At 40.7% G+C, this 25,598-nt stretch overlaps 1 protein-coding gene across 1 annotated transcript in view; it reads left to right on the top strand.

The window, feature by feature from the left end:
• The window catches only part of PDE4B (phosphodiesterase 4B), a 246,738-nt gene that overhangs the window by 13,624 nt on the left and 207,516 nt on the right, over window positions 1–25,598 (top strand). The window contains exon 2 of the mRNA XM_081867179.1: window positions 20,243–20,356. Coding sequence (XP_081723305.1) covers window positions 20,315–20,356 — 42 coding nt within the window. The 5' untranslated portion in view covers window positions 20,243–20,314. The remainder of the gene's footprint in view (window positions 1–20,242; window positions 20,357–25,598) is intronic.

Consider the following 25,598-nt stretch of genomic DNA (forward strand, 5'->3'; position numbering starts at 1 on the left):
GGTTTTTGCCTGAGGGAGAAGTGACGGGGGGTTTCCACAACACCCCCTCAAAATTCCAAATGTGCTGATTGACCCAAATAGGTTGGTGACCCCTGCAGTTTATCCTGTTGCTATACGAACATAATTATTTGTGGTTTTTTTAATCATTTGAACTGCCTTGGGGACCACTCCTATTCAGTTTGCATAACCGGAATATTTAAATTCTACTCTGCACAGTCTATGCTGGATTTGTTATTGAAAGCATCACTCAAAGTCTCTCTACATTTTCTCTCTCTTGTGGCTGTGAATGGCTCAATGGAAATGTCTTTTGGCAGTTCTATATTTAAGAAAGTCTTTTAGATCATAGATGTATGCTCACTTCTTTATAGACAACAGCATTTTTTCGTAAAATAAAAAGAAGGCAACAACCAATTCACAATAAACAGCAATCTAAATTCAACAGAGTAAAAACAATGCTTTATGGCTCAGTGAATACTTAAGTAATATTCTTCCTGTTTATGTCTATGGGAAAACAAATGTGCAACTATGTAAATGCCTGATTTTTAAAGTACCGCAAAAAAAAAAAAAGCTTTTTAGATGCAGTGTAAGGATTTTATCCCCTTTATAGCAGGGATGGGGAACCCATGTCTTTATGGTGTTGGACCTTCCATAGCCTGAGATAGCACAGTCAATGGTCAGGGATGATGAGAGTTGCAGTCAGGAGGGGTTTCCCACCCCTGCTTTATCTTCTCCTTGAGTTATAACTGATGCGTGGAGCACAATACTATACCGGTCGAAAACTTTGTATTTCAGTGCACATGCTGAGAAGGGGAGACATCCTGCTAGGACTGAGAATCTGCCTCTTTATCTATGGCCTTGCTAATACTTCATGGACTGCATGGCTCCTTCCCCGTCATCTGTCTTGCCATGTTACCTTTTCATTTCCATAGCTATTGAGCTGCTGAGTGAGCATAGTTGTTACAGTACTGTTAGCTCTGGCATTGCATGCTCTGGAACAGGGGCACTGTATGGTTAGGCTGAGTTGTCAAACAGTAGGAATATATTATCTAAGTTCATGGCAATTTATGTGAGTATCAGCTTGCAGCCATTAGAACTCTAAATGTGTTTGAAAGACTGTGAGACTGTATTCCAAGAAAACAATATGTGAGTTTGAAATTGAATGACTTACTAAAGACACCCCACAGACAAATAATGCATTATGTTGATAGAAACCTGGATGTTTCAACTTTAAACCAACCTGGTTTACTAACCTATTGGTTCCAAAGTATTAAAAACTTTGTTGGGTCAATCCCGCCTCCTTGGAGCTTCTGAATATTTGCCTGCCATCAGGGAGGCTAGGGCTAGTTCTTGAAGTAATTCTCAATGCCCTGAAATAATTGTTGTAGCAACCCCATCCCTACCTTCCCTGGACCTACTTAAAAAAGGCCTGTGTGCCCTGACAGAAGGCAAAAGTGAGGCTGTGTCTGGCCAGGAACCTACCGCCATCCATTCATGGTGGTTAAAATGCCATGTTCAAGTAGATGTTATCACCAGATCAACATGAAGCTGGGTCCTGTATGCATCTGTCCCCGACGCTTGTCAACATTTTTATGAAAGCAGATAAGCTGATGTTTGCTTCATTAAATATATTAATATCATGCTAATAATCAGGCTACATTGGACCAGGACAAAAGTCTTCATAGATACAGATTCCAATCTTGTGAGAAGTATTATCCATATGAAAAGAGAATAAATACACAAGTTTAAATGGGGAAATAATCAGAACTAAGAGAAACTTAATTCATATAAGACGGAAGTACTGTAGGCTGATGGTCCATCTGCATTGGGATGAGATGTGCAGCCCATTTCTGAATGGGGCTACCCTTCAATTGAAAGGTCAGGCTTATAGTGTATGGGTGCCTTTTCATTTGTTGCTACTTTTTGGAAGATCAGCAGATGGTAGTGACTACCTTTTAACATTCTGTGCCCTTCCTGGAGAAGTCACACGTGTCATGCCCTGGTCATCTCAGTTGGTAGAGCATGAGACTCTTAATCTCAGGGTTGTGGGTTCTAGCCCCACGTTGGACAAATGCAGGGGGTTGGACTAGATGACCCTTGTGGTCCCTTCCAACTCTACAAGTCTATGAGTTTATGATTCTACCTCCAGGCTCAACTACTGTAACACACTGTATGTGAGGCTGCCCATGAATATCTGGGCACTGGTACCATGCTACTGACATCATTAATTGGGGCATATCAGTACAATCATATTCCATTTACTGTATTTTTTGCTCTATAAGACTCACTTTTTCACTCCTAAAAAGTAAGGGGAAATGTGTGGAGCGAATGCAGGATGCACAGCTATCCCTGGAGCCAGAATAGCAAGAGGGATTGCTGCTTTCACTGCACATTGATCCCTCTTGCTGTTCTGGCCTCTGAGATTCAGATTTTTTTTTTCTTGTTTTCCTCCTCCAAAAACTAGGTGTGTCTTGTGGTCTGGTGCATCTTATAGAGCGAAAAATACGGTACTTGGGTCACCTGTTTGTCTCTAGTAATAACTGAAGGTGCTGGTTTTAATCTTAATATTGGAGGCCTTGTTCCAGGTGAGCAGCAGGGCATTTTCAGTTATGGTACCAACTTTGTGGAATACCCTCCTCAGAAAGGCCTATACCTACAGTATATGGTCACTAAACTGTTTCAGACATTGGGCCAAATCCCAACTGTTTCAAAAAGTCTCTGAGTTAAATTTTAAACTGTTTGATTGTTGTTGTTTCAGTTCTGTTGGGTTGTTTGCTTGGATTATTATATATTGTTATATTTATGCTGTTTTTTAATTGCTGCTGTAGCTCTTGCTTTTCCTGTTTTTCCTCTATATATTGTTTCCCTGTTGATTTATGTCTTTCATTGTTCCAGTGATTCTATAGCGTTAGCCATTTTGGGTTGCCTTTTGACAAGATAAGGCAGGATATAATATTTTGAAAAAAATAGTAAAGTGGCCAGGCTATTCAGAAGGACATGGAGATTTTAATGAAGCACAGTTTGATCACACGTCTTCAACGACTTGCTGTTGTATTAGGATAATTGTAACCTAACAAAAACATTTAATCCGGTACTTTGAAAACAATAATACAGATGTGCTTGTTTCTTTTGCAATAGGTTGCGGTTTTTAATATAATTCTTAAAATTACTGAAAATGCAAGACATGTTGGAGGATGCTTAGTCTAAAGAATAAAGTGTTAAGGCAATGTGATTATGGGAGTTGAATAAGGAGGTAGAATACATGATATTTGCTACTGATGTTGAGATAAGAGGTGATGTGAAAGAGATACAAGCAAGGATAAAATTCCTAACTTTTCAGGAACAAATTCTCTGGCAAACTGCAGAATTGGCTTCATTAGATATTTTGAAATGGAAATGGTTAAGAAACCATCTGAAATTATTTGGTCTAGCAGATCCTACCTCCTTTCTAGTACATTTATTTTTTTCCTGTCCATTTTTTATTAAGTGCAGTTTTTTAAGTCCAAATCCAGACAAACCTGGATAAGCTTAAGTATGATTTTGGGAAATGAGTCAGGCTTGAAAACCACAATTTTACATTGTCTTGTTTCCTTAAACCAGGGATGAGAAACTTCCTTACCTTGACAGTTTTGTTGATCTCTAATTATCATCAGCAGTAGCCATCATGGCCAGTGATCATGGGAGTTGTAGTCCAACACTATCTGGAGGGTCACAGGCTTTCTCATCCTTGCCTTATACCAGAGTTGACCACAGTTAATTTAAAATGGAAGGAAAAGTCTCTGGTTTTCTCCTAGTGGCTGTGCCAAGGAGATGCTAAATGGTCAAAGGCACAAACTAAAGACCTATCTCTACTCATCTGCACCCGGTACAAATATATACCAGCTTGTTTTACATTCACTTTGGAATGCAAAACAGTTACTTTAAAATTCTTATGAAAGTGACGAGGCTGATTGCATAAGGCACAGCGTGGTTAAGGTTTTCATGAGCTATCTAGCCTTGCTCACAAAATTGTGCCTTAATCCTCCCTGCCTATGTTCCTCAACTGTGCTTTCCAGAGCAGGGAATGGTGATGGTTATGCGATATTATCACAGAGAATGTGGAGAATGTTCATTATGAAAAATCTTACAATAGTTTATGACGGTGCATCATTTATGAGCCACTTTTCACATTTGAACCTTTATCAGTAGAGACTAGTATGCTAACATGTTACTCCTGGTAGAAAACAGACAGATTTATTGTAGTCACACACAGCAAAAATCCGCCTACAGGAATATGTGCATGAGTGTGCAACGTGCGTTAAAGGCCACATAGAGATTTCATTGAATATCTATTACTCATGCAAAATGAAATTCTTTTTTGAATGTGACTAATCTGTACTGCGGATGACAAGCAAAATTGAGGGATATGCTAAATGTCCAAAAATGAAAAGAGTGCTTTATTTTATTGCTGGTGAGAAAACATGGCTTTGGGGCATAAATAGAAATTACTCACTTAAAAACAAAACCCAACACCTCACTGAGTGGCCCGTTTGCACAACACCCCAGTTGCACACTTTTCTCTAATACATACAGTAGGTCCACAACTTATGTGGGGGTTACGTTCTGGGGATCATAAAAAGGTAAAACCAAAATTGTGTACAATCAAAACCCATTGGGTTCAATGGCGGATGGGATTCCCAAAGTCATTTCCCCTGGAACCCTGTCCCCTTTTTAATATTTTTGTCGCATGTGCAAAATCTAAATGTACGCAGATTGCAGGCTTACTGTACTAATAATCCAGACTTCCCTCACCTTCTGCCCTCCAGGTGTTTTGAATTACCATCATCCCCCAGGAAGTACAGCTGGTCCAATACATTTGGTGAGCACCAGGTTGGGTTGGGCTGTTATAATGTATTGGCTTACAAATCATGGTTATCTCATTTTCTCAATGGTAATTTAGATATAATTTAAAATGCTGTAAGCATATCATGGGCTCCTGCTGTGCAGAATATATATCTATTACACTTTTAACATGTTCTTCCTCCAAAGAGTGGTTATATATGCTCCCTAGTCAGTTGATCATCATCCATGCAGTTTTAAGGACCAGAGATGCTTCGTCTCATCCCTAGAAAAGTGTTGGCTGCCCTCAGACCATTTCTTGGAAACAACTTTTAAGCAATTTGACATTTTCCCAGGATAAAAATTGATAATGTGTTTCATGAACTCACACTGTATATATGAAGAGCAGAAGTAGTCAATAGCATTTAAAAGAGTGTATCACTTTGAAGGTCAATATGCAGAACACTTAATTTGTGTGTTTCAGGTTTGTGTCTCTAAGTAAGCAGAACTGCTACTTTTCTTGGAATGCTTCTGGCAGGAATACCTGGGCCAGCTTCTTCTGATGTGTGATTCCTTAATGAGTCCTACTGTGACTTATGGATTATTTAGCTGACACTGTTGCCTCACTGTAGGGTGCTGTGCATCTAAAGGTTTTTAATTCACCATAACAGAAATAATACGTAGTTTTCAAGAAGCTAACCTTTAAAATCCAGCAGTTTAAAGAAAATTGTTGTTCTGTTTGAGAAACAAAAGGTCTTGAGTTGCTATGTTTGTGTTGCAGCTATAATATAAGTGTACTTTTCTTGTTTAAAGGTATAACTGTGTTCTGCAATATTTTTTAACAATTGCCTTGAAAGACTTCCAGAGGATATACAACCAAGGAATATCCCCAGTTCACACCAGTATCTCCAAACATTTAAACATTTAAAATTAAAAAGTGGCTTCTATATCTCAAAGCATTTTTTGTTTTGTTTTGTTCCTAAGGACAGCTTAGTATGGCTGTCATTCAGCTCTGATTAAATTCTAAGTATTTTCCATACCATCTGGTCCATTGCTGTGATGTGACTAATGCATCTGATTTAACACAGGCTCTTAACAAAATCAGTTTAGGAATATCCTAAACTGCCTCCATTATATCCTCATTGTGCTGTCCGGCAGAGTTTTTCGAGGGAGTGTGGATCCTTTTATAGTTTGGCCCCAAGACCTATAAAGCCTTAACAGCTCAGGACCTCAAGGACTGTATTTGCCCATATGAACCAACCCAAACCTTGCAATCATCACCTGAGGCCTTTCTTTGTATGCCTCCTATGGGAGAGGTCCAGGGTGTGGTGAACAGGCCTTTTCTGTGGTGGCTCCCCGTTTGTGGTACGCTCTTCCCAGGAAGACTCACCTGGTGCCTTTATTGCATATCTTTAGGAGTCAGGCAAAACCATTTCTCTAAAACCAAGCCTTGGGCCATTTAAACATTCTAGGGCCTTTTAAATGTGTTTTGTTGTATTATGTATTCTCATTTTGTATTTTTATGTTGTGAACTGCCCTATAATCTTTGGACAAAGGGAATTATGCAAATTTAATAAACAGTAAAAATAATAAATATCCCTTGGCTCATTTTAATGAAGATTAGCAATAGGGAAAGTGATGCCAAACCTGAGTCGAGTGGAGCATAGTCATTTAGGTGCAAGAGGGGGGAGGCATAAGAGGAAGCACATTTATACTCACGTCTGGTTTCACTTTTTCTAGCTTTACATTTTCACTGTGCTTTAGAGAATGGGATATAAATGCAGGTTTTTGATGATACAATACCAACCGATGTGATTTATTGTCTGAAAGGATTTTAATAAGAGTCTTTCATGATGTTACATTGAAAGTTCCTAGAATCCCAGTAGGAGTAGCTTACCTGGTCTGAATTGTACAGCACATGTGACAGTCTTTATCCTGCCCTGCTATTCACATAACTTCATGGGGGGAGATCAGAGAATTCTTTATTTCTCCTCCCACTCCCAGAGCTTAAGAAGCAAATAGATTGGCAATGCAAGTTTGTCATATTTAATGCTGGTCCCTTTCTGAAGTATTTCGTGTGTTGGCTTGTGCACGATAGTTTCTGGATAACGTTTCTTTGCATCTGAAATATTAATTGAAGATTCTATACTGAGCTGCAAGAGCTAGCTTTCTTGAGCAGTGTTTCATTCCTTGCAATTTGAAAAACAAGTTGTATACCAATTGGTAGCAGGGGTAGAATAAAATCTGAGGAGTGTATCCCCCCCACCAAATAAGGAAACACCTTAGAACAGGATTGGGGAATTCATGACGCTCTTGATCAGAGTTTCCCAAACTTGGGTCTCCAGCTGGTTTTGCATCATCCCTAACCACTGGTCCTGCTAGCTAGGGATGATGGGAGTTGTAATCCAAGTTGTTTCCCAAGTTTGGGAAACCCTGCTCTAGATATGTTGAACTCCAACTCTATCCTGTCCCAGCCATCATAGCTGGTAGCCTGGGATGATGGGAATTGCAGTACAGCAACATCTGGAGGACCAGATGTCCCCCCATCACTGTTCTAGAGACCTCTAACATCCAGAGAACCCATACTCTCATAGTAATTTGAGCATGGCAAGCACACAGTTGGGGGCACAGGTGGTCTTATAGCATTAAACTGCTTCTCAGGCCCTGCCTGCTACAAATGTAATTGCTGCTTCAAGTGTTTACATAACAACTAAACATTTATAAAGTTTTTAATGGGTTTACAGATTATTATTTTTTGCATGTATGTTACTATATGCAGCTCCTCTCCTGTTGAAGTCAGCATCAAAAACTCCTGTTGCTCTTTCTAGATGTTCAATAATAAGATCATGAGGCTCTGAACAACAATTGCATGAATCTAGCTTTTGGGGAGATGGTTTACTATTCAGTTGTTGCCAGACCATGCAGCAATTAAAGAGTTGGGGATTTTTTGCAGGCTGTCAAGATGGTTTAGGGCTTATCTGAGGTAAAAAGATGACTGAATTATAAGGCACAAAAATATGCTATCTGGTACTACTTTTGGAGTGGCTACGTAATTATATATGGGGAATTATATATGGGGAAGTAGGTGCATTCTATTGTACATGGAAGTGAAGGCAATTTGTTTGAAAAGGATTTTAGTAGAGAGTAAAATCCTCCACAACCTAAGTCTCAAAGTAATTCAAGGCTTGATCCTTGAGTAAGAGAAGATTATCTGCAAATACTAAAGAGTCTGTGATGGATTAATCTGGGACATAAACGAACTAACTTGTTGCCTGGAGCCCCTGTAAAATGTATTTGTTTATATATAGCACTTGTACACCATGCTATAACGCAAAGTTCTCTGAGAGACTTAAAATAAGTAAAAAAACCCAATAATTTAATACAAAGTAAGACATAAAATCAATACACATACAACAAAAATCAAATCTCATGGCACCTCCTAAAGTCAAAACACAGATTTTGAAAAAGAAACTCAGACTACATAAGTTGTTTAAAAGACCTGATTGAACCGGGTGCCAAAACCCCATAAAGATGGCATCCGTCAAGAATTCCTTTGAAGACTGTTCCGGGGTGCTACTAACAAAAAGGCCTTCTCTGTGATAGCTTACCCACCTGGAGTAGGTCAAACTAATATATATATATATATATATATATATATATATATATATATATATATAAAATTTAAATTCTATTTTGTTTTTGAAAGCTGTAACGACACACAAGATGTCCTTGTGCTTATTTGAATGATTGGTCTTTGAAAATTTATCTTTTCTTCGCTTCCTTAAAAAGGATATAAAGCTAGAGAAGGTTTAAGAAATTTGCCTCTGCCATAAAAAAATATGACTTGTAGAGTAATTCAAATTATTTTCATGCCTCTCTTTCTCTCTCTCTGTGTGTGTTGGTTTGAGGAGGGTATCTTACCACCTCGGCCCTCCCAGCCTTTCACCAACTACTGCCTGTGGATTGATGCCATTGTCGCCTCTCTCCTTCTGCCTGCGGAATGTGGGAGTGGGTAGGACCGCCGGCCATGTGATCGCCACTGGAGGCAGTCACTGGGAAAACCCCAAATGGGACATTCCAACAGTATATTTGATCCCTAGTTGGCCCTGCTGCTTTCAAGGAACGACATCAGACTCAGCCAAGGCCCAGTCACTGCATCAGTTTCAGGCTGGTGTGGCAGTCTGCCTCATCACCATACACAACAGGCCTGTGTTGATGGCTCCATTCAGCCTCACCGGGAGGGGATCAGGGTTCCCCCACGCAAGTTCAGGAAACAGCACTGTTAGAAATATTTTTTTCTGTGGAGAAAGGCTTACTAGTCAGGTACTCTTGGTTGAGGGTGGGGGAAAGATCCTTAATGGCAGAGCATGCTGGAGTGTCGATGGAGATATAATGTAAGCACTGGAAATGCAAAAGCCCTGGTTTTTATTTGATGCTTCTAGAATTATTTGCCCAGTTCATTGTGTGCATATTCATCGGTGCAACCATTGCTGTACTTCCCATTCCTTGCTGCAGTGTGACCTTAAGTGCTTTCCTGTACAGCCCCATTCATATGCAAAGGTGTTTTTTTATTATTATTTAAGAATATTGAATGGAAGAAATTGGAGCAGAGGTCTGCAAAAGCATATAAATAATACACCTACAAAAGAACAGTGTGAAGCAGCAAGACAAAACTGATAGTTTTGTAGACAAAGGTAACTTTAGAAATGTCCTATATTTATATCACTTAAGGATGCTGCTGATTATAAGCTACCATCTGGCTTGTTTCACACGGAGTACAAGAATAAAAGAGATGTCATGTCCAGAGCTTTATTGCTATGAAGGAGCATTTGTGAGAGATCGGGATGCTATTCCTGTGCTAAACCTTTTTGGTAGGAGAGGGGAAATGGTATCCTTTGCAGATCAAACACTATATATATTGTCTATGGATATGCATAGAATTTTTGAAAACCATAGAACTTTCAGTTGCCCGCTCGTAGACTGATCAGGACTATTACACAAAATATTGCTTCCCAGGTGTTCTGAGGACGCATGCCATGGGGTGTTCTCAACATCTCCCTAATAAAATACATTTTTTAATAGTGTTCTCCCTTCTTTAAAAAACGAATATGAAGAAAACCAGCTCTTCTGAACATGGTTTTCATATCTTCCGGTGAATGTTGTGTACAGTATTCTAAGCAGATAGATAGACAGATAGGTGGGTAGAGATAATTTCTGAATGCATTCTCATATTTGCATATTTCTGGTTGGCATTTTTATCTATTTACTGGTAATAGTCTCAGATTTATTTATTTATTCTTTAATGAGCATTTCTGAAGCCGGTATTGGCAGTTTGATCTCTATATAGTGCTTCACTGGCACAGTCCCCATTGGGGTTGTTTATGTGTGACCTTGGGCAAGTTCCTTAATCTCTTTCTGCCCTAATTCCCCTTATCTGTAAAATGTAGATGATTTGTGCTATGAAATCCATTAGAAGCAATGTGAGTTGGGGGTGCTTTTTTTTTTTTTTTTTTTAATCTGCTTGTTAAAAGTAACCAGTCGGCTTGTGTAACCAGTATTTTGACCTGAGAGATCACACTGTAGCTGTACAAATACAAGAAGCTGTTTTATATCGATTCAAACCACTCATCCATCTAGTTAAATGCTGTTTGTGGCTTTACAGGATATTGGGTTAAGATCCTTCGTGGAGTCTACCTGAGTTACTGGTTTTAGTGGAAATGCAAAAGATTGAACCTAGAACCATCTGTTTCATGCAAAAAAGTGCCCTGTTGGTGAGGTACAGAGAGTGACAACATGAGAACAGTGACAACAGTTCTCATGACAACATGGGAACAGTGGTCTCCTGCTTGGGGAATGCTCTCCTCAATGAGGCAACTTGATGCCATCTTTATCTAGTTTTAGGTCTGTCTCCCCTTCTGCTCCCTTTGTGTGCTTTTGGTCTTCAGGTGCTAGACGAAAATGTTCACTTCGACCAGGCCTTTGGCTGATTGGCATCCGGTCCTCTTTTAAATGTGCTTTGGGAAAGGGGATTATTGGTTTGTTGTTGTTCTTATTTTTACTATGTATTTTGTGGTTTTTATCTTGCAATTTTATGTTCTGAACCACCCTGAGATCTATGGATTTAATAACTTAATAAACAGCAGCAGCAACAACAACAACAACAATTAACAACAGTCAATACTTTCCCCTTCAGATTGCTACTGAGTGGGAAAAGAACCAACAACTATGGCTGTCAACAATTGCAATAGGTATCTAGGGCTCCCAGTATCAGGGTAGGGTCTATGTTCAGCTTTGGAGTAGTAAATTCCTCTCCCCTAAGAAATAAAAACAAAAGCTTTGCTTTCTTGGTGCCGAATGGGACTGGTAGGGCTGAAGACAGGGAGGCCAACAGTAGATAGAACTCCCTTTTCTCTCAGCTCTGTCACTGAGCTAGGTCGCTGCCTGAGAAATCTAGAGGTCCCAAAGGCTCCCAACTAAGTTCCGTGACTTAAAGCTGCTAATTGCTATACGTATTTGTGAGAAGTTATATTTTGTAAAGGTCACAGTTCATCTGCTGCCATCTTGTATAAGTTGCGAACAGAAAGATGCAGCATGAGGTAGGCCTACACAGTGAAGCTTTGCTGGAAAATGAGAGCTGTGTCCAGAGTGAGGCTTGAAGCTGTTCGCCAGGAAACAGCTCTCCCCACCCCTAGGAATACAGTGTCCTTTTCCGTTCAATTAACGGTGTCACACTGTCTGTAACTAGCCAGCCAAGACTCCCAGCAAGTATATAGATCACCTGTAGGGAGGAATGGTGGTTTATTTTTTTGTATAAGATACATCTGCAGGTTTTTATAGTTTTGTCAGTCCCAGCCATAGATTGCCACATTTTCTTTCTTTCTTTTCAGAAATAGCTTTGTAATTTGTTCTCATGAGTCACTTCAGTGCAGGAATGTTTAGCGCTGAGGGCTATCTGTATAAAAGAATAATTGACTTCCTGTTGGTGAATAGAAATAGCAGGTAGGTGGTGTGATGAATGGTAGCTATTTGCCACTGATTATTTTTTTTGGGGGGGGGATATTGCTTTATCTCTGTGATTGGCTTTTTTTTTTTAAAGAGCGTCATCTTCATTCCTGTCCTTCATGAAACCTGAAAGTTGGCATATGGGAGTCTCTAATAACTCAATGCTATTTCAACAGTTTCCTTTACTTTGCCAATTAAGTTACTCCTGCATCATGAATTTAAAGATCCATGCCTCATGAAATTGCCAAGACACAGATATAGACACTACTATGCAGTTTTGCACTGAATTCCTGGTCGATAAAGAGCAAATAGGCTCTACTATAGGCACCCTTACACTTTCCAAGCTATCATTTGTGTCGTCTTTGGAACTGGGACAGAAAGAGAAAACCTGAGAGTACCGTGGTTTGAAAAGTAAGACAAAATGTTGGTTGAGGAGAGAGAGAGAGAGAGAGAGAAAACTAAGGGAACTTGCGTTGGCCAGAACTGCTAAGAAAAGTCATTGCAGCAAAGAGGGGGAGAGGAAACAGTAAATAGGCTTTATTTCCTCTCAGGAGAAGAGGGGAAGTGACCTAACTGAGCCTACCGTAGCACTTAAAACTCTGTTGTCCTTAATCCTTTCATATACTAACAAGCGAACATGATTTGTTATGTTTTACTGTTGAAATCTCCCACAGCGACATCCTGTTTCCTCATGTGACGTCCAGTTAGTTACACGGTCAGCACCCACAGCTTGTGTGAGTGACCATGGCAGTGTACCACAAACCATCAGCTTGTTCTCAGCAAATTGCTTCTAGTCTTAGCATATTTGCTGCTGTCATTGGTGGGAAAATTGATGTAGGGAAGTGCCCTAAATAAACGTTGGGAGGTGGGTGGGAGAAAAGCAACAAATCCTCCTAAAATAGATGCTATTTCATAATTTATCCTTCTTGGCACAAATTGCTTTGTCTGACATCATATCTGTAGCTACTAATAGGATTTGGTTACCGGAACATCTACATGCTCCTTTTGAAATTTATTAAATGGCACTCCAGTTACTCTTTACTCAACACCCTTCACTGTAACTTGCATGTTGGAATGAGGAAAGGATATTCTGGAAGTCAAAGGTAGTTTTTCTTATTTCTGTGTGATAATTGTGCAGTGTCCTGAAATGGTGACTATTAATATGCATGCGCTCATTGAGACTTACAGTCTTGGGAAAAAGTAATGGTTTAAAAGCTGTGGAGAGTAAGCTCCAAATGTTTTATACCCAGCTAGATAGAAATTGCCAGTGCACAATGTTGGAATTTGCAATTCTTCTTATTATAACCAGCAACTTTCCATTTACACATTCAGGTCCAAATGCAACAATGCTGCATTCCTCCCCCCACCCCCATTCCAAAGCTTGTTTTAGCAAAGCATTCTTCCTTCCTTCCTATATACATGAAAATGTAAGGCTGTCATCATGTAGCCCCACTGGAGGAATTATAGTCCTGCATCACAGCCCTGGATTTGCATGAAATCAGGGTGAGGAGAAAAAGAGAAAGCAGGTTGCACGGCAGTAGAGGAAAACAATGGTTCTAAACAACACAGAGGTTTGAATAAAGTAGAGATGGAGCAAAACGGAGGGGGGAAATGGGCATGAATTTAGCAAATGAGAGAAATGCAAGAAGCAGAGGCTGTGGGGAAGAGGAGGAGGAGGGAGGAAAGTTTTGACTTGACTGCCCAACATAACAGCCTGCTGCACTGTGTCCAGCTTCAGAATGACATATAATTTGGGGTTGGATTATTTTCCTAATTCAGATCATCTCATGAAATGGCACATTAGAATTTACTGTTGAAAAGAAGTGAGGTGGGTGCTGATTGAGGTGAAGTCGTGTGGATCAAGGCACATACGAGGAGCTACTAATCTACAGTATCAATGGGGTAAATGAGTCCTCAGTATCCCAACCTTCGAGTGGTTCTTTAAAGGCACATTTTAAAGTCTTTTCCCTGCAGAACAAAAGAGAAAACAATACTCCCCTCATGGTTCTCTGGGTTGAAGCCACTGAGCTTTGGCATTCTTAGAATGGAGAGCATTTAAATCACTAATAATACACATTTCTAGTTCATAAATAACACAATACTCAAAATCTATAAAGTTTTTAAAAAATACCTTTTATCTCTTAGACATGCATTTTAACTCATTGACAAGTAAATGTTTTTTTAAAAATCTCGGTAGAGTTATGCTTTCATTGTCAGAATACTGAAAGAATTACTTGCACTTTCAGTTTAGCTCTGCACAAAAATTTAAACCTTGTGTCAAGAAGCAATGTAACACGTTTAAATTAGTATAGATTTTCCCATCATGTTTGGAGAAAATGAAAACCAATGGCAGTATAATTGTACCTTCTCTGACAGATCGAAAGAGTTACTGGAATTTTAAAATGAGACTAAATATGTTATACTCATTTTTAATGATTTGATTCCGGCGGCAGGGGGGAGATTTATCTTTACAGTCCTCTAACCATTGTGACATCAAAGTAGGAGACTCCCTAATGGAAGCTGATTGTGTGTGTGAGAGAGAGAGAAGCCATAGATATGAAGTAGTAGTAGTATTAGTAGTAGTTGCTACTACCGTCCTTCATCCAAGGATCTCAGGGTGGTTTACAATCTAAAAGCACAAAAATACATAGTAACAAACAAAAGCAATACCCCCCCACAGTTTAAAAGACCATTGTTGTTGTTGTTGTTTAGTTGTTTAGTTGCGTCCGACTCTTCGTGACCCCATGGACCAGAGTACGCCAGACCCTCCACTGTCTCCTGCAGTTTGGTCAAACTCATGTTGGTGGCTTCGAGAACACTGTCCAACCATTAAAAGGCCATAGATGGTTTAATTATCTAAAGGCCTACAAGAAGAGGAACATTTTCACCTGGCACTGAAATATGACCATTGTTTCCTGCAATAGCAATGCATCACATGACTTACCTGGCTATTGCCATAAATGAAACAGGCTTGTCGTACTATGTAGGCTTGTCAAAAGTGTAAGATCTTTGTTTCCAAATGTGTTGACCTGCCCTCTTAACAATTGGGTCAGACTGAGGAAAATAAGCAAATCTGGGAGCTTTGTACCAACACCATGTTGGTTGTCTAGCATAATGAAATGAGGATTATGTGCTGTTTTGAGACTGTGTCTGCCTGCTGTTGCCCCTCCCCAGTGAACAGCTACTATCCTGCAGGGAACCTATGTCTAATTCACAACTTTCCTTATTTGAGCTATTGAGCAAATTTATAATTGTTCAAACCTTTAAAACTATGAATAGGATTAAAGAAACAGGTGTTTGTTTATATATAAAAATGTTTGAAATAACTTTGGATGTACTTTAGTTTTAAAATTTTCAGCAATTTTACATGAAGGCACAGTTTCTGAGAACCATGATCACTGCAGAACCTGCTTCTTCCATGTGTGCAAAGCAGGTGATTTTAGATTTTCAGTCAAAGTGAAACCTGGACTATACTACCCTCTTTCTTTGTTAAAAGTTGCTAGCAGATCCTAAGGTGCTGCTGATCGCTAAGGAAATTGGATGGTTTCAGTGTGATCCCAGCTGACAAGTGATATAATTACATCTGTGTGACTGGATAATCTCTTTCATCCATTTGTTGCTTCCTAAAAGCTTTTCCTCTTAATTCACTCTCAGGGCTCTGCTTTTTATCCCTAAATCATCTGTTTTGGTTTGTCTGTAAGAGTTTGTTGCAGTGATCAGTATCATTTCCTTCTAAAAGCATATTTGTTTTTTCTCACCATTATTTATTTTTTAAAGTTGAATGCCCTCCAAAACCCCACAGAACTCTCTTCTTTAACCTGTTGAATAGGCAGTAGTCTCTCTCTCCCCCCCCCCCCGCCAAAAAGATAGGAATCTTTATAGGATCAGAAATACAGTTTGGTCTCTGTAATTACAAACCTGTCATCGTGTATCTGCTTCAGACAAAATCCAAACAAAACAATTATGACTGCAGTAAATTGGTCCTTCAGAACATGCTGTCCATAATTTAGAGGTGATAATAATCTTACTTTAAAACTAGGTGTGGATAATAGTTTCTCTCTGTTGGAATTAATGAAATTTGACATGTTGAAAAGGAGGTAGGTAACGAACATTGAGTCATCTTGTTCTGAGTACTGACCTCTAGCAACAGAAAACTATGATTATTCTTTTTTAACAACCACTAAAAAGACAGTGTTGCACTCTTGTTTTCATCAGCTGGTTATATTGCTGTTTTCTAAAATCAAATTGAGTTAAGAAATTACCATACTTTCTGTTTTTAAGTGTAGACTGATCAGTTTTTTTAAAAGAGTGCTGAAAGTAACTAATATGAACTGTAATATGAGTGCTGAAAGTAACTAATATTTTGGAGTTTGTAGAGAGCATACAAGGACCCTTGTTTTATCTGAATGGCTGAAATACATTTTCTTCAATACCTGAGATTTGGGGATTTATATCCCCAAGTACACAAGATATGGAGCATAAATTTGATGGTGATGTCACACACCAAAGAGTGCTGCTCTCTATAAGTTGCTAGTAAATATGCCATGAAGAAATTATTTGGCATTAGATGTAGCTGCCAGACCTAAAAATAGGTCAGTCTTGCAATGAGAGAAATGAAAAGGTTACTCTGGATCACATGATCAGGCAGCACAATAGGAATGGTCACTGCCCATGTGGGCCCAGTCATAGAATTTGAATAATGTGAGCAATTAAGCCAAATTATTACAGTTATTACAGTTAAAATATCAGATAATGATCTCAAGCTTAATATGGCAGATTGGGAGAACTACTCATGCCATTTGAATATCTGGGCTTCATTGGTTCCTGGTGAAAACATAATGGTATAAACACAATCTCTTATGGTGACCCAGATCCCTGACTTGATGTTCCAGGTTGCTACAGCAGAAATAGAGACAGTAATGAGTTGCCCATCTCTCAAATGTGCTAACTTCCAGCTAATGGAGAAAAATGCCAAATTGCCGAAGGTCAGTGTGTTCATTTGCCATTGATGAAGCTCAGATCTTCATCAAGATTTCTAAGTTGTGATCTTAGATGTACCCAGGAATTTCAGTGCTTCAAGCATAATCTTTGAGAAACTGGTGTGTAATGCAACTAGGGTTTTCTTTTGAAATTTATAGTTCATAATCAAAGGCAAACTTGACCAGCCTCTAATCAACAAAAAGAGCACTCTTTACTCAGCTAGACCTCAAGGCTCCAAACATTGGGTTGTAGCCAACACTGTAGCTCCTCTGCTGTAAGGGAATTCTGAACTTCCTCTCCCCCTCCCCCTCCAGCCCCCACATGCCCTCAGAGTCAGCTTCAGAGAGTTGGAACCCCACTAGTACAGCATTGGGTGCAACCCATAAATTCTAGTTCTCATCCACAGGAAAATGGCTGGACTATGAAAGAGACTGAAAATACAGGAAGTCACTTTCTTCAGTTAGTTAAAAGAACGGTCTCTTCTGGATATGAAGTTTACTTGCAATTAATTGGATTGCTTCTGTTTTTATACATCGTTTAAAGTCAGGGTTTCATACGGGAGGGAAGAGCACGCAGTGTGCTGAAAAGTGACCGTTGCTTATTCTCTGACAAGAGGACTTGATATAAGCCTGTTGGTTGGTTGGTGTTCAAAATCTGATTAGTCACTGCGGTTTGTTCTTTAAAAATTGTCTTGTAGCTTGGTTTTCCTCTTATTGTCTCTGGAGATTCTGAGTGTCAGTGTGTTTATTTGTTTTATTTGTTTTTGTGTTTGTTTACTGAACTCTGTGTTAGAGGTGTGTATGGGGGAATCCAGAGGGTGTATATTCATATCTTGAAGGAATTATGTAAGCATTGAGATACTGCATTGATTTGTTAGCTCAAAGGGCCTCTGTGGAATGTTGCTGTTGGGCACTCATAGCCCACGTTTGCCTCAGCACAGATATCCAATAATTGGATTCATATTCATTTCTTCAATCAGTTTTATATGTTATGTGTAGAAAGTCAAGAGGGACCACACTGTTGTTTCACTGCACATTGCTTCTAGAAGAAAGAGATGTTCTGCAGGGTATTTATAGAGAAATGTATGTTCCTGCTGCACTAGTTCTCATGAGAAATGGTGTTGCACACCAATACAATCTTCAAGTGGTACGATAGTCTAGGAGTTCCAGCACTTGCCCAGCGTTCATGTTTTCTTTTGGGAATGAGGCACAGCGGAGACTGTGGTGTCTTTATGATATATGGTTTGGTTTTTTTACACATACATACAACCTGAGCCTATGATGGAGGGGTTCATAGAAGAGAAGAAGAAGAGTTTGGATTTGATATCCCACTTTATCACTACCCGAAGGAGTCTCAAAGCAGCAAACATTCTCCTTTCCCTTCCTCCCCCACAACAAACACTCCGTGAGGTAAATGGGGCTGAGAGACTTCAAAGAAGTGTGACTGGCCCAAGGTCACCCAGCAGCTGCATGCGGAGGAACGGGGACGCAAACCCGGTTCACCAGATTACGAGACTACAGCTCTTAACCACTACACCACACTGGCTCCCATAGCATTAACACCCAATAGGGTATTGCTTCTTCCACAGCCACAGTTTTGGATTCAAACAGAAATCGAACATTGCTCTCACATATTGCTCTGATTCTCTCTCCAGCTTGCTGCTTTACTTCTAGATCACATCACTGCCACTCAACTCTGATTCTGGCTTCGTCCTTTTAAATAAACATGAGCTGGGGCAGGGGACCCACCCATTTGCTGTCTCCCACAGAGCCCCTTTGCTTTCATTAATGGCCCATCACCCAGACAATCACTTCAACAGGAAGCTAGCCCAGCACTCGCTGGATGCAGGGGATGAAGGGTTTCTGCCTACAGCCTACTTCCTCCCCATCAAACTCATAACACTAGAAGGACCTTGAGGTCTACAGATTTTCTATCTTTTAGAAAACTTTTTGATTTTCTGTTTCTTTGTACAGTTGTGAAACCCAGGAACTCTCAAGAGAGTCAACATTATCAGTTACCAGTTTCCAAGTTCACCCCATCGTGGGGATTAAAACCAACAATCTTCCGATCAGCAAGCCCAAGAGGCTCGGTGGTTTAGACCACAGCGCCACCTGTGTCCCAGCTCTGTCCCAGCTCCTGCCAACGTAGCAGTTCGAAAGCATGCCAGTGCAAGCAGATAAATAGGTACCGCTGCGGTGGGAAGGTAAACAGTGTTTCTGTGCGCTCTGGTACTCGTCACGGTCCTCCATGCGCCAGTAGCGGTTTAGTCATGCTGGCCACATGACCCAGGAAACTGTCTGTGGACAAACGCCGGCTCCCTTGCCTAAAAGTGAGATGAGCACCGCAACCCCATAGTCACCTTTGACTGGACTTAACCATCCAGGGGTCCTTTATCTTTTACCTTTTTACCTGTTTTATAGTGCTTGTACAAATTGAAGGCACTATTCAGTTCCTATCCTGCAAAGAGCTGGAACTTTCAGGTGGTTCATTGATAATGAAGCTGAGTTATGCTGTGTCACGCTATTGGTCTTTCTTACCCAGTACTGCTTGCTCTGTCAACAGGTTTCCAAGGACTCAGCAGATCTTTCCCACCACAGCTAGCTTTTAACTAGAAATGCCAGGGATTGAAACCTAGAGCCATGTGTGTGCAAGGCATGTGCTTTATTGTGGTGCTATAAGTTCTTCCTATTGTGTGAATTAATCTTTCTGTGATTGTCCTAAAATGACATGGCTTGGCACGGCTTCAGGAAATGATTAAAATGAGAAATGGATTGTTTCTAAGCACCATCCTTCTATACAGGGAAAATCATGGTGATTGACCTGTAAAGATTATTTGGGCCCTTAGTATTTTTACAGTCACTCCTCTAGAGTGATAAATACACACATGGTTTCCTTACTTTAGCTGAATAAATATAGATTAATGGTGTAATGATCAATTAAGAACTTATAATCCATCTGCTTCTTTTTAATCTAAAATGTGACAATGCATTCTGGAGCTGGGATGTTTGGGGGGTTTGGCTGGTGGTGGGGGAAGTTGTTGCTGTTGGTTTTTTGTATTTTTATTTTAGATTTTGCTGTGATTGATGTGGAAATTGTTTAGTTTGGTTTTGTATTTTTTATGTTTTATTTATTGTTTATGAGTACTTTTGCTATGTTGTAGTTATGTATCCCTTTTCATTTTGTAAGCTGTCTTGAGCATGGCTTGAACTGTGGAAAGGTGGCATACACATGAAAGTATGTATGTATGTATGTATGTATGTATGAATGTATCTTCCCAAAACTGAACTCAATTATTATTTTGCAAAATAATTATATTTATGGAGTTCTACTGTGTCCAAGTATTTTCATGACAAATCCACATATGAAGGCCGAGTCAATTGTGGGAAAAATGTGTGATTGATCCTTCAGCACGGACCGAGAATATGATTATCTTCTCTTTTGCTAGGTTTATTGGTCTGGTGGAAAACACCACTGAGAAGAGTGCTTGACATAACTGGGACAATTTTCGATCGCTATCATGAAGAAAAGCAGGAGTGTGATGACAGTCACCACAGATGGTGTAAGTGTGTTCTTTATATATGTACAGGGGGCTACCTTCACCTAGTTAATTCGCATTCTAGTTGACACAGTTGTTTGTATAGGTATTACTTTGCCTCCTATTTAAAAGACTTCTTATTCACAACAGATACAGGCGCTTACATTAAGGCATTTCTTTGGGAACATCAGCCAGTCACACACTTCCTGCTGCTTTAAATATATATCAGCAAGAAGTGCCAGTGCCCTTTGTGACACAATTTATGATTTCGCAGAAAAACAGTATATTGGGCTGCATAGAGAACTGAAAGTTGGCTTGCTCATAGCTGAGATAAAGCTAGATCCATTGGGTGTTCTCATCCTGAAGCAAAGTTCTTAACCTGAGGTACTATTTCTGGGTTAGCTGCATCTGTAACCTGAAGCATCTGTAACCTGAGGTACCACTGTATTATATTTAGTATCACAGGCAGGATGCCTATGAATACCAACTTATGGGGGACATGAGTGGAAGAGTACTATTGCCCTCATGTTCTCTTTGTGGGTGTTGATCTGTTTCAGAAGAGAGTTCTTCTTATGTTCTTAGTGTTGCTCCAGAGAAGTGTGGGAACTTCAAACCATGTCTCAAAGCTTTCTGGTGCTGATCGCAGTGCTGCTGCTGCCACCACCAGACTGGCAAAGCTGGAGGGCCCCACCCAGGACTCTTTGCTCATTGAGCATATCTATTTCCTTATGAAAATAAGTTCTTCCCTGGGAGGAAATGCGGGTCACTGGAAGGTGAGATACCTCACCCTGCAAAAATCCTGTTTGAATCCCCCACCCCCAACATTCTTAATGTTCAAAAGGTCCACATGAATTTCTCATGCTCTGATGTGCTCTTTTTTCCACATTTGTTCTGGACTAGTTTTAAAGTATGAGAGGTTGGAGAGAAAAATTATTTAACTAGGCTGCTAAATTCCCCTCTCCCCCACTTTACTTTTGTGTGGATTGCAACCCTTTAAAAAAGGGAAGTAGCAAAGCTATATAAGTTTATTAGCTACAAGAATGTGCCATGTTAATGACAAGAAAGAAGTTACTACTCAATATTTTTAGTCAACTATTGACCTTTCCCCAATTGTTTAAACTATTGTGGTGGAACTAAGATTGCTTTCAGAAGCTCTTGTATTACCAAATTGGCCTGAATGTAAGCCACAGTCCCCCCCCCCCCAATTCTGCCAGGGAAAAGTTCAAGTGCGGCTTATAATTGTGACCTTATGCCACCAGCAAAGGTCCCCCCACCCCAGGAAGCAGCGCAGGACAGCGGGGCAATGGCACGCAGCCTGCCCGCTGCTCCCAAGCCTCCCCTGAGCCTCTGGAAAGAAGAGGGAAGGGGAGGGAGACCACCGGCAGGAAGCAGCCTGGGGATTTTCTTTTTTTTCTCCTCCCCCTTCAATTTTAAAGGTGCGCCATATTTGTGGGTACGGGTCATATTTGGGCCGATATGGTATTCTGGTCTGTTGTTTGGCTTCACAAATTGTGCAGTTGGTCAAGCCTTTTCTTCACTAAGCATGACCTGTAACAAGGTTTTTTCTTGGTTACACCCCATGGTTAATTTGGAAAGAGCTTACGAACAAGCCTGGGTTTGGATGACACACCAAGTCAAGAGTGGGGAACTTTTCTGGCTCCATGGGCCTAGATCATTATCAGGATCAGTCTCACAGGCCATATTTAACAGGTAGATAGCCACTGACCTGTCAATGACCCGGTGGCACAATGATGTCAGGTGCTGCTGAAACGAAGGGGTTTGTTGTTTTTTTTAAGCAGGCTCTGTTTTGTCCTTGGATGAGCAGGGGTTAAATCCTGCTGCTTTGGTTGTGCACCCCGTTCCCTTCTGGGAACAGGAGCATGCAGTTAACACACAATTCTACCTTGCCCACCTGATAACCTCATAATTCATTCCAATTCGGTTTTGAAACTTTTTAACCTTCTTATAACAAACCTTACCACTTTTTTTACATCACCTCCTCAAAAGGCGAAAGTGGCGCATTGCAGTACTGGGGCCCCTTGGTTTAACACCTCTTGCAAACTAGCAAGATCCCTTCTTCATTCTATCTATAATGAATACAAAAACTCTAATGCCCAGGCTCTACCACCCTCCTATTTACAAGCCAAAAGAGCATACAAACAGACTTTAAAGCTGGCCAAACGCGAGTGGTACCAAAAGCGCTGGCGAGCCTTGATTGCGGCCTCTAGATCCCGCAGACCACAGGAATTTTGGGCTCTGATAAACAAAAGAGGAAGGAAGTACCCACTGGCGATTATCCCTGCGCCCACATGGGAACAATTCTTGAGTAAATATTTCTCTTTGGCAGAGGAATCCAACTCACCCACGGAATTCCGAGCCGACCATCTACCTTTGTGGCCCTCTACTGACCCAGAACTGATAATGGACTTGATACTAGATCTGAAAACGGGCAAAGCCCCTGGGCCGGATCTAGTCCCTGCTGAGGCTATTGTTGCGCAACCGAGGTGGTGGGCCGAAATTCTGGCCAAAGTCTTTGATGCAATTAATTCTACGGGGCTTATCCCTAGGTCATGGAAGGAGGCCGTGATCGTACCAGTCCATAAAAAGGGTCCCCCTGCTGACCCAGAGAACTATCGGAACATCAGCCTTTTGTCTATCATCGGGGAAATCTATGCAAAATTTTTGCTGTCTAAGCTGTCCCATTGGGCATACGACTCAAATTTGATTGGCCATGAGCAAGCGGGCTTTAGGAACATTCACTGACCATATGGTAATTATGTATCATCTTGCCAGAAAATACTCTGCCCCGAGTCGGGGGCGCTTATGTGTCGCTTTCATAGACTTAAAGGCTGCCTTCGACAGTATTCCAAGAAACTGTCTATGGAAGAAATTAGAGAGATGGGGCATAGATAGAAGGCTGTTATGGCTTATAACCCAATTACACCACGGGTCGTCGGCTAGAGTGAGACTCACTCCAGCGGGAAACCTATCCAATGAGGTCCCAATAAATAGAGGAGTGCGCCAAGGCTGCATTTTGGCCTCACTCCTCTTCAACTTGTTTATTAGCGACATGAAGCTCTTTCTGAGTGAGTCTCAAGCCAACATTCATGCCCCCCGCCTAGCTGATTTTCGCTGCCCTCTGCTTTTATATGCTGACGATGCAGCGATCCTTTCCTACTCTAGAGTCGGTTTATGCAGAGCTCTAAAGGTTTCTGCGGCTTATTGCAAACTCAACAATCTGACAATCAATCATGGAAAATCTAAAGTACTGGTCTTTACCAGGTCTCGGAAAACTTACAGCTGGAAGTTAGATGGAGTCCAATTAGAACAGGTTTTCAAATTTAAATACCTGGGAGTCTTTTTTCACTACAACCTAAGCTGGAAGCCACAGATACAGTATTTACTGAACAAAGGGAAAACAATACTTTACACTCTACTCCAATTTTTTGCGGTCGACGGAGCCTCCCACATCCCTTCTGCATTGAAGGTGTACCACGCAAAAGTGGTTTCCACCCTCTGTTATGCTGCCCCGCTCTGGGCCCCAGGGTCCAATTTAACATCGCTGGGGATATTGCAGAATCAGTTTCTCCGTCGCCTCCTGAAACTCCCCATGTGTGTGAGCAATGCAGCCATACATCTGGAGTTAAGGATTGCATCACTGGAGACTGTCATCTGGAAGCGAGTCTTTGGCTATTGGCTGTCCAGCTGGCATAGGCTTCCCGACCACTACCTCTTTCAGTGCCTCTGGCGGGATGACTTTGTTAATCCGTGGGTAGGAAAAATCCATGCCAAACTTCTGAGCATCGGAATTTCCCCAGCGGACTCCTTAAAGATGAACCTACGCTCAGCCAAAAGCCTTATCGAGCAAAGATTAGCAGACATTGAAAATCAACACAACCTCTCCAGGGGTGGGGGTGTCTGCTCCCCCAGGTATCACGGAATAACCCCACCACTTGGCCTTCCATCATACATGTCATCTCTTTCATCTGTACCACACCGACTTGCATTTATTCGTGCAAGGTTCAATGTTTTTCCATCGAACCTGCTGAGCCACAGATTTTCCAAGGGTTTGGTGTCTCCGCTATGCGAGTGTGACGGGAAAACAGTTGAATCTCTTCCACATATAATGTTCAACTGTCCCTTACATAGCATAGCCAGGACTAATTTCCTGGGTCCTGCTTTACTGCGCTTGGTTGGCAGGCCTGTTGAGTCACATGCCGCACTGCTTTTGCAGGATACGGATCCTTCTGTAACTCTGCAGGTGGCGAGATTCCTGAATGCGGTTATCTCACACACAAAAACCACCAAACAACAACAACAACAACAACAAAAACTAATCGGGCAGTTATGATGAGAGTGCACGACGGATCTCGTCTTCAGTTCTCCTTTTTCTGTGAACCGTCCCTTGGATCTTTCCGGGCCCCAAGCTGTTACTTGTCACTGCTCAATGACCCACCCTTGCATCGTGGTGTTCCCCTTCTGTTGCTAGATGTATTGATTTTTATGCTTCTGTGCTTTTATGTTTGTATATATTTTATGGGCTAATAGCCGTAAATAAATAAATTTAATTTAATAACATAATTTAATTTAACCTCATAATTCATATCAGTTAGTGGACAGGTAGGTATGGTTTTGGGAAAACGGACTTATGGGCCAGCTTGGACCTCCTGACATGCCCAAACTGACCCATGGGCCAAAGGTTCCTCACCTCTGTACTAAGCAATACCTTGGCTTGGTTCATGGCAACAAAGCAGAAAATAGGATCAGAGGTGTGTGGCATTCTGCTCTCTGGAAGCCTGCATATCTGTGTGAAGTTAAACTTTGGCTTGGCATGACACATGAATCAGGCCATTATGCCCCTTTGATTTCAGTAGGAAAAAGTTTAGCATGTGCTTAAGTTACCTGTTTAGGCTCATGGGTGAATTGCACCCAACACCATTTTGAACTGACTTTTTACTCATTTACAGCTATTTTGTAATTTCACTGTTGTAGTCACAGGCTGGAAGCCAATCACACAGCTTGCCAAAATATATTAGTGCAGAATTGAATATGCTTATTTATCTGTATCTATACATGTTATCAAAACACACACACACACACACACACACACACACACACACACACACACACTATATGTTAAGAAACTATTTTATATGTTTTTCATGTGAATGAACAGTGTACATTTCCATTTTGTATTTGTAAGCATTATTGATATTCTAATTCATGAATTGGAATCCCTGTATAAATAAAAATCTCTATTTTAATT

Source organism: Podarcis erhardii, assembly GCF_964252035.2.
Source record: "Podarcis erhardii genome assembly, chromosome: 6".
Classification (NCBI taxonomy): domain Eukaryota; kingdom Metazoa; phylum Chordata; class Lepidosauria; order Squamata; family Lacertidae; genus Podarcis; species Podarcis erhardii.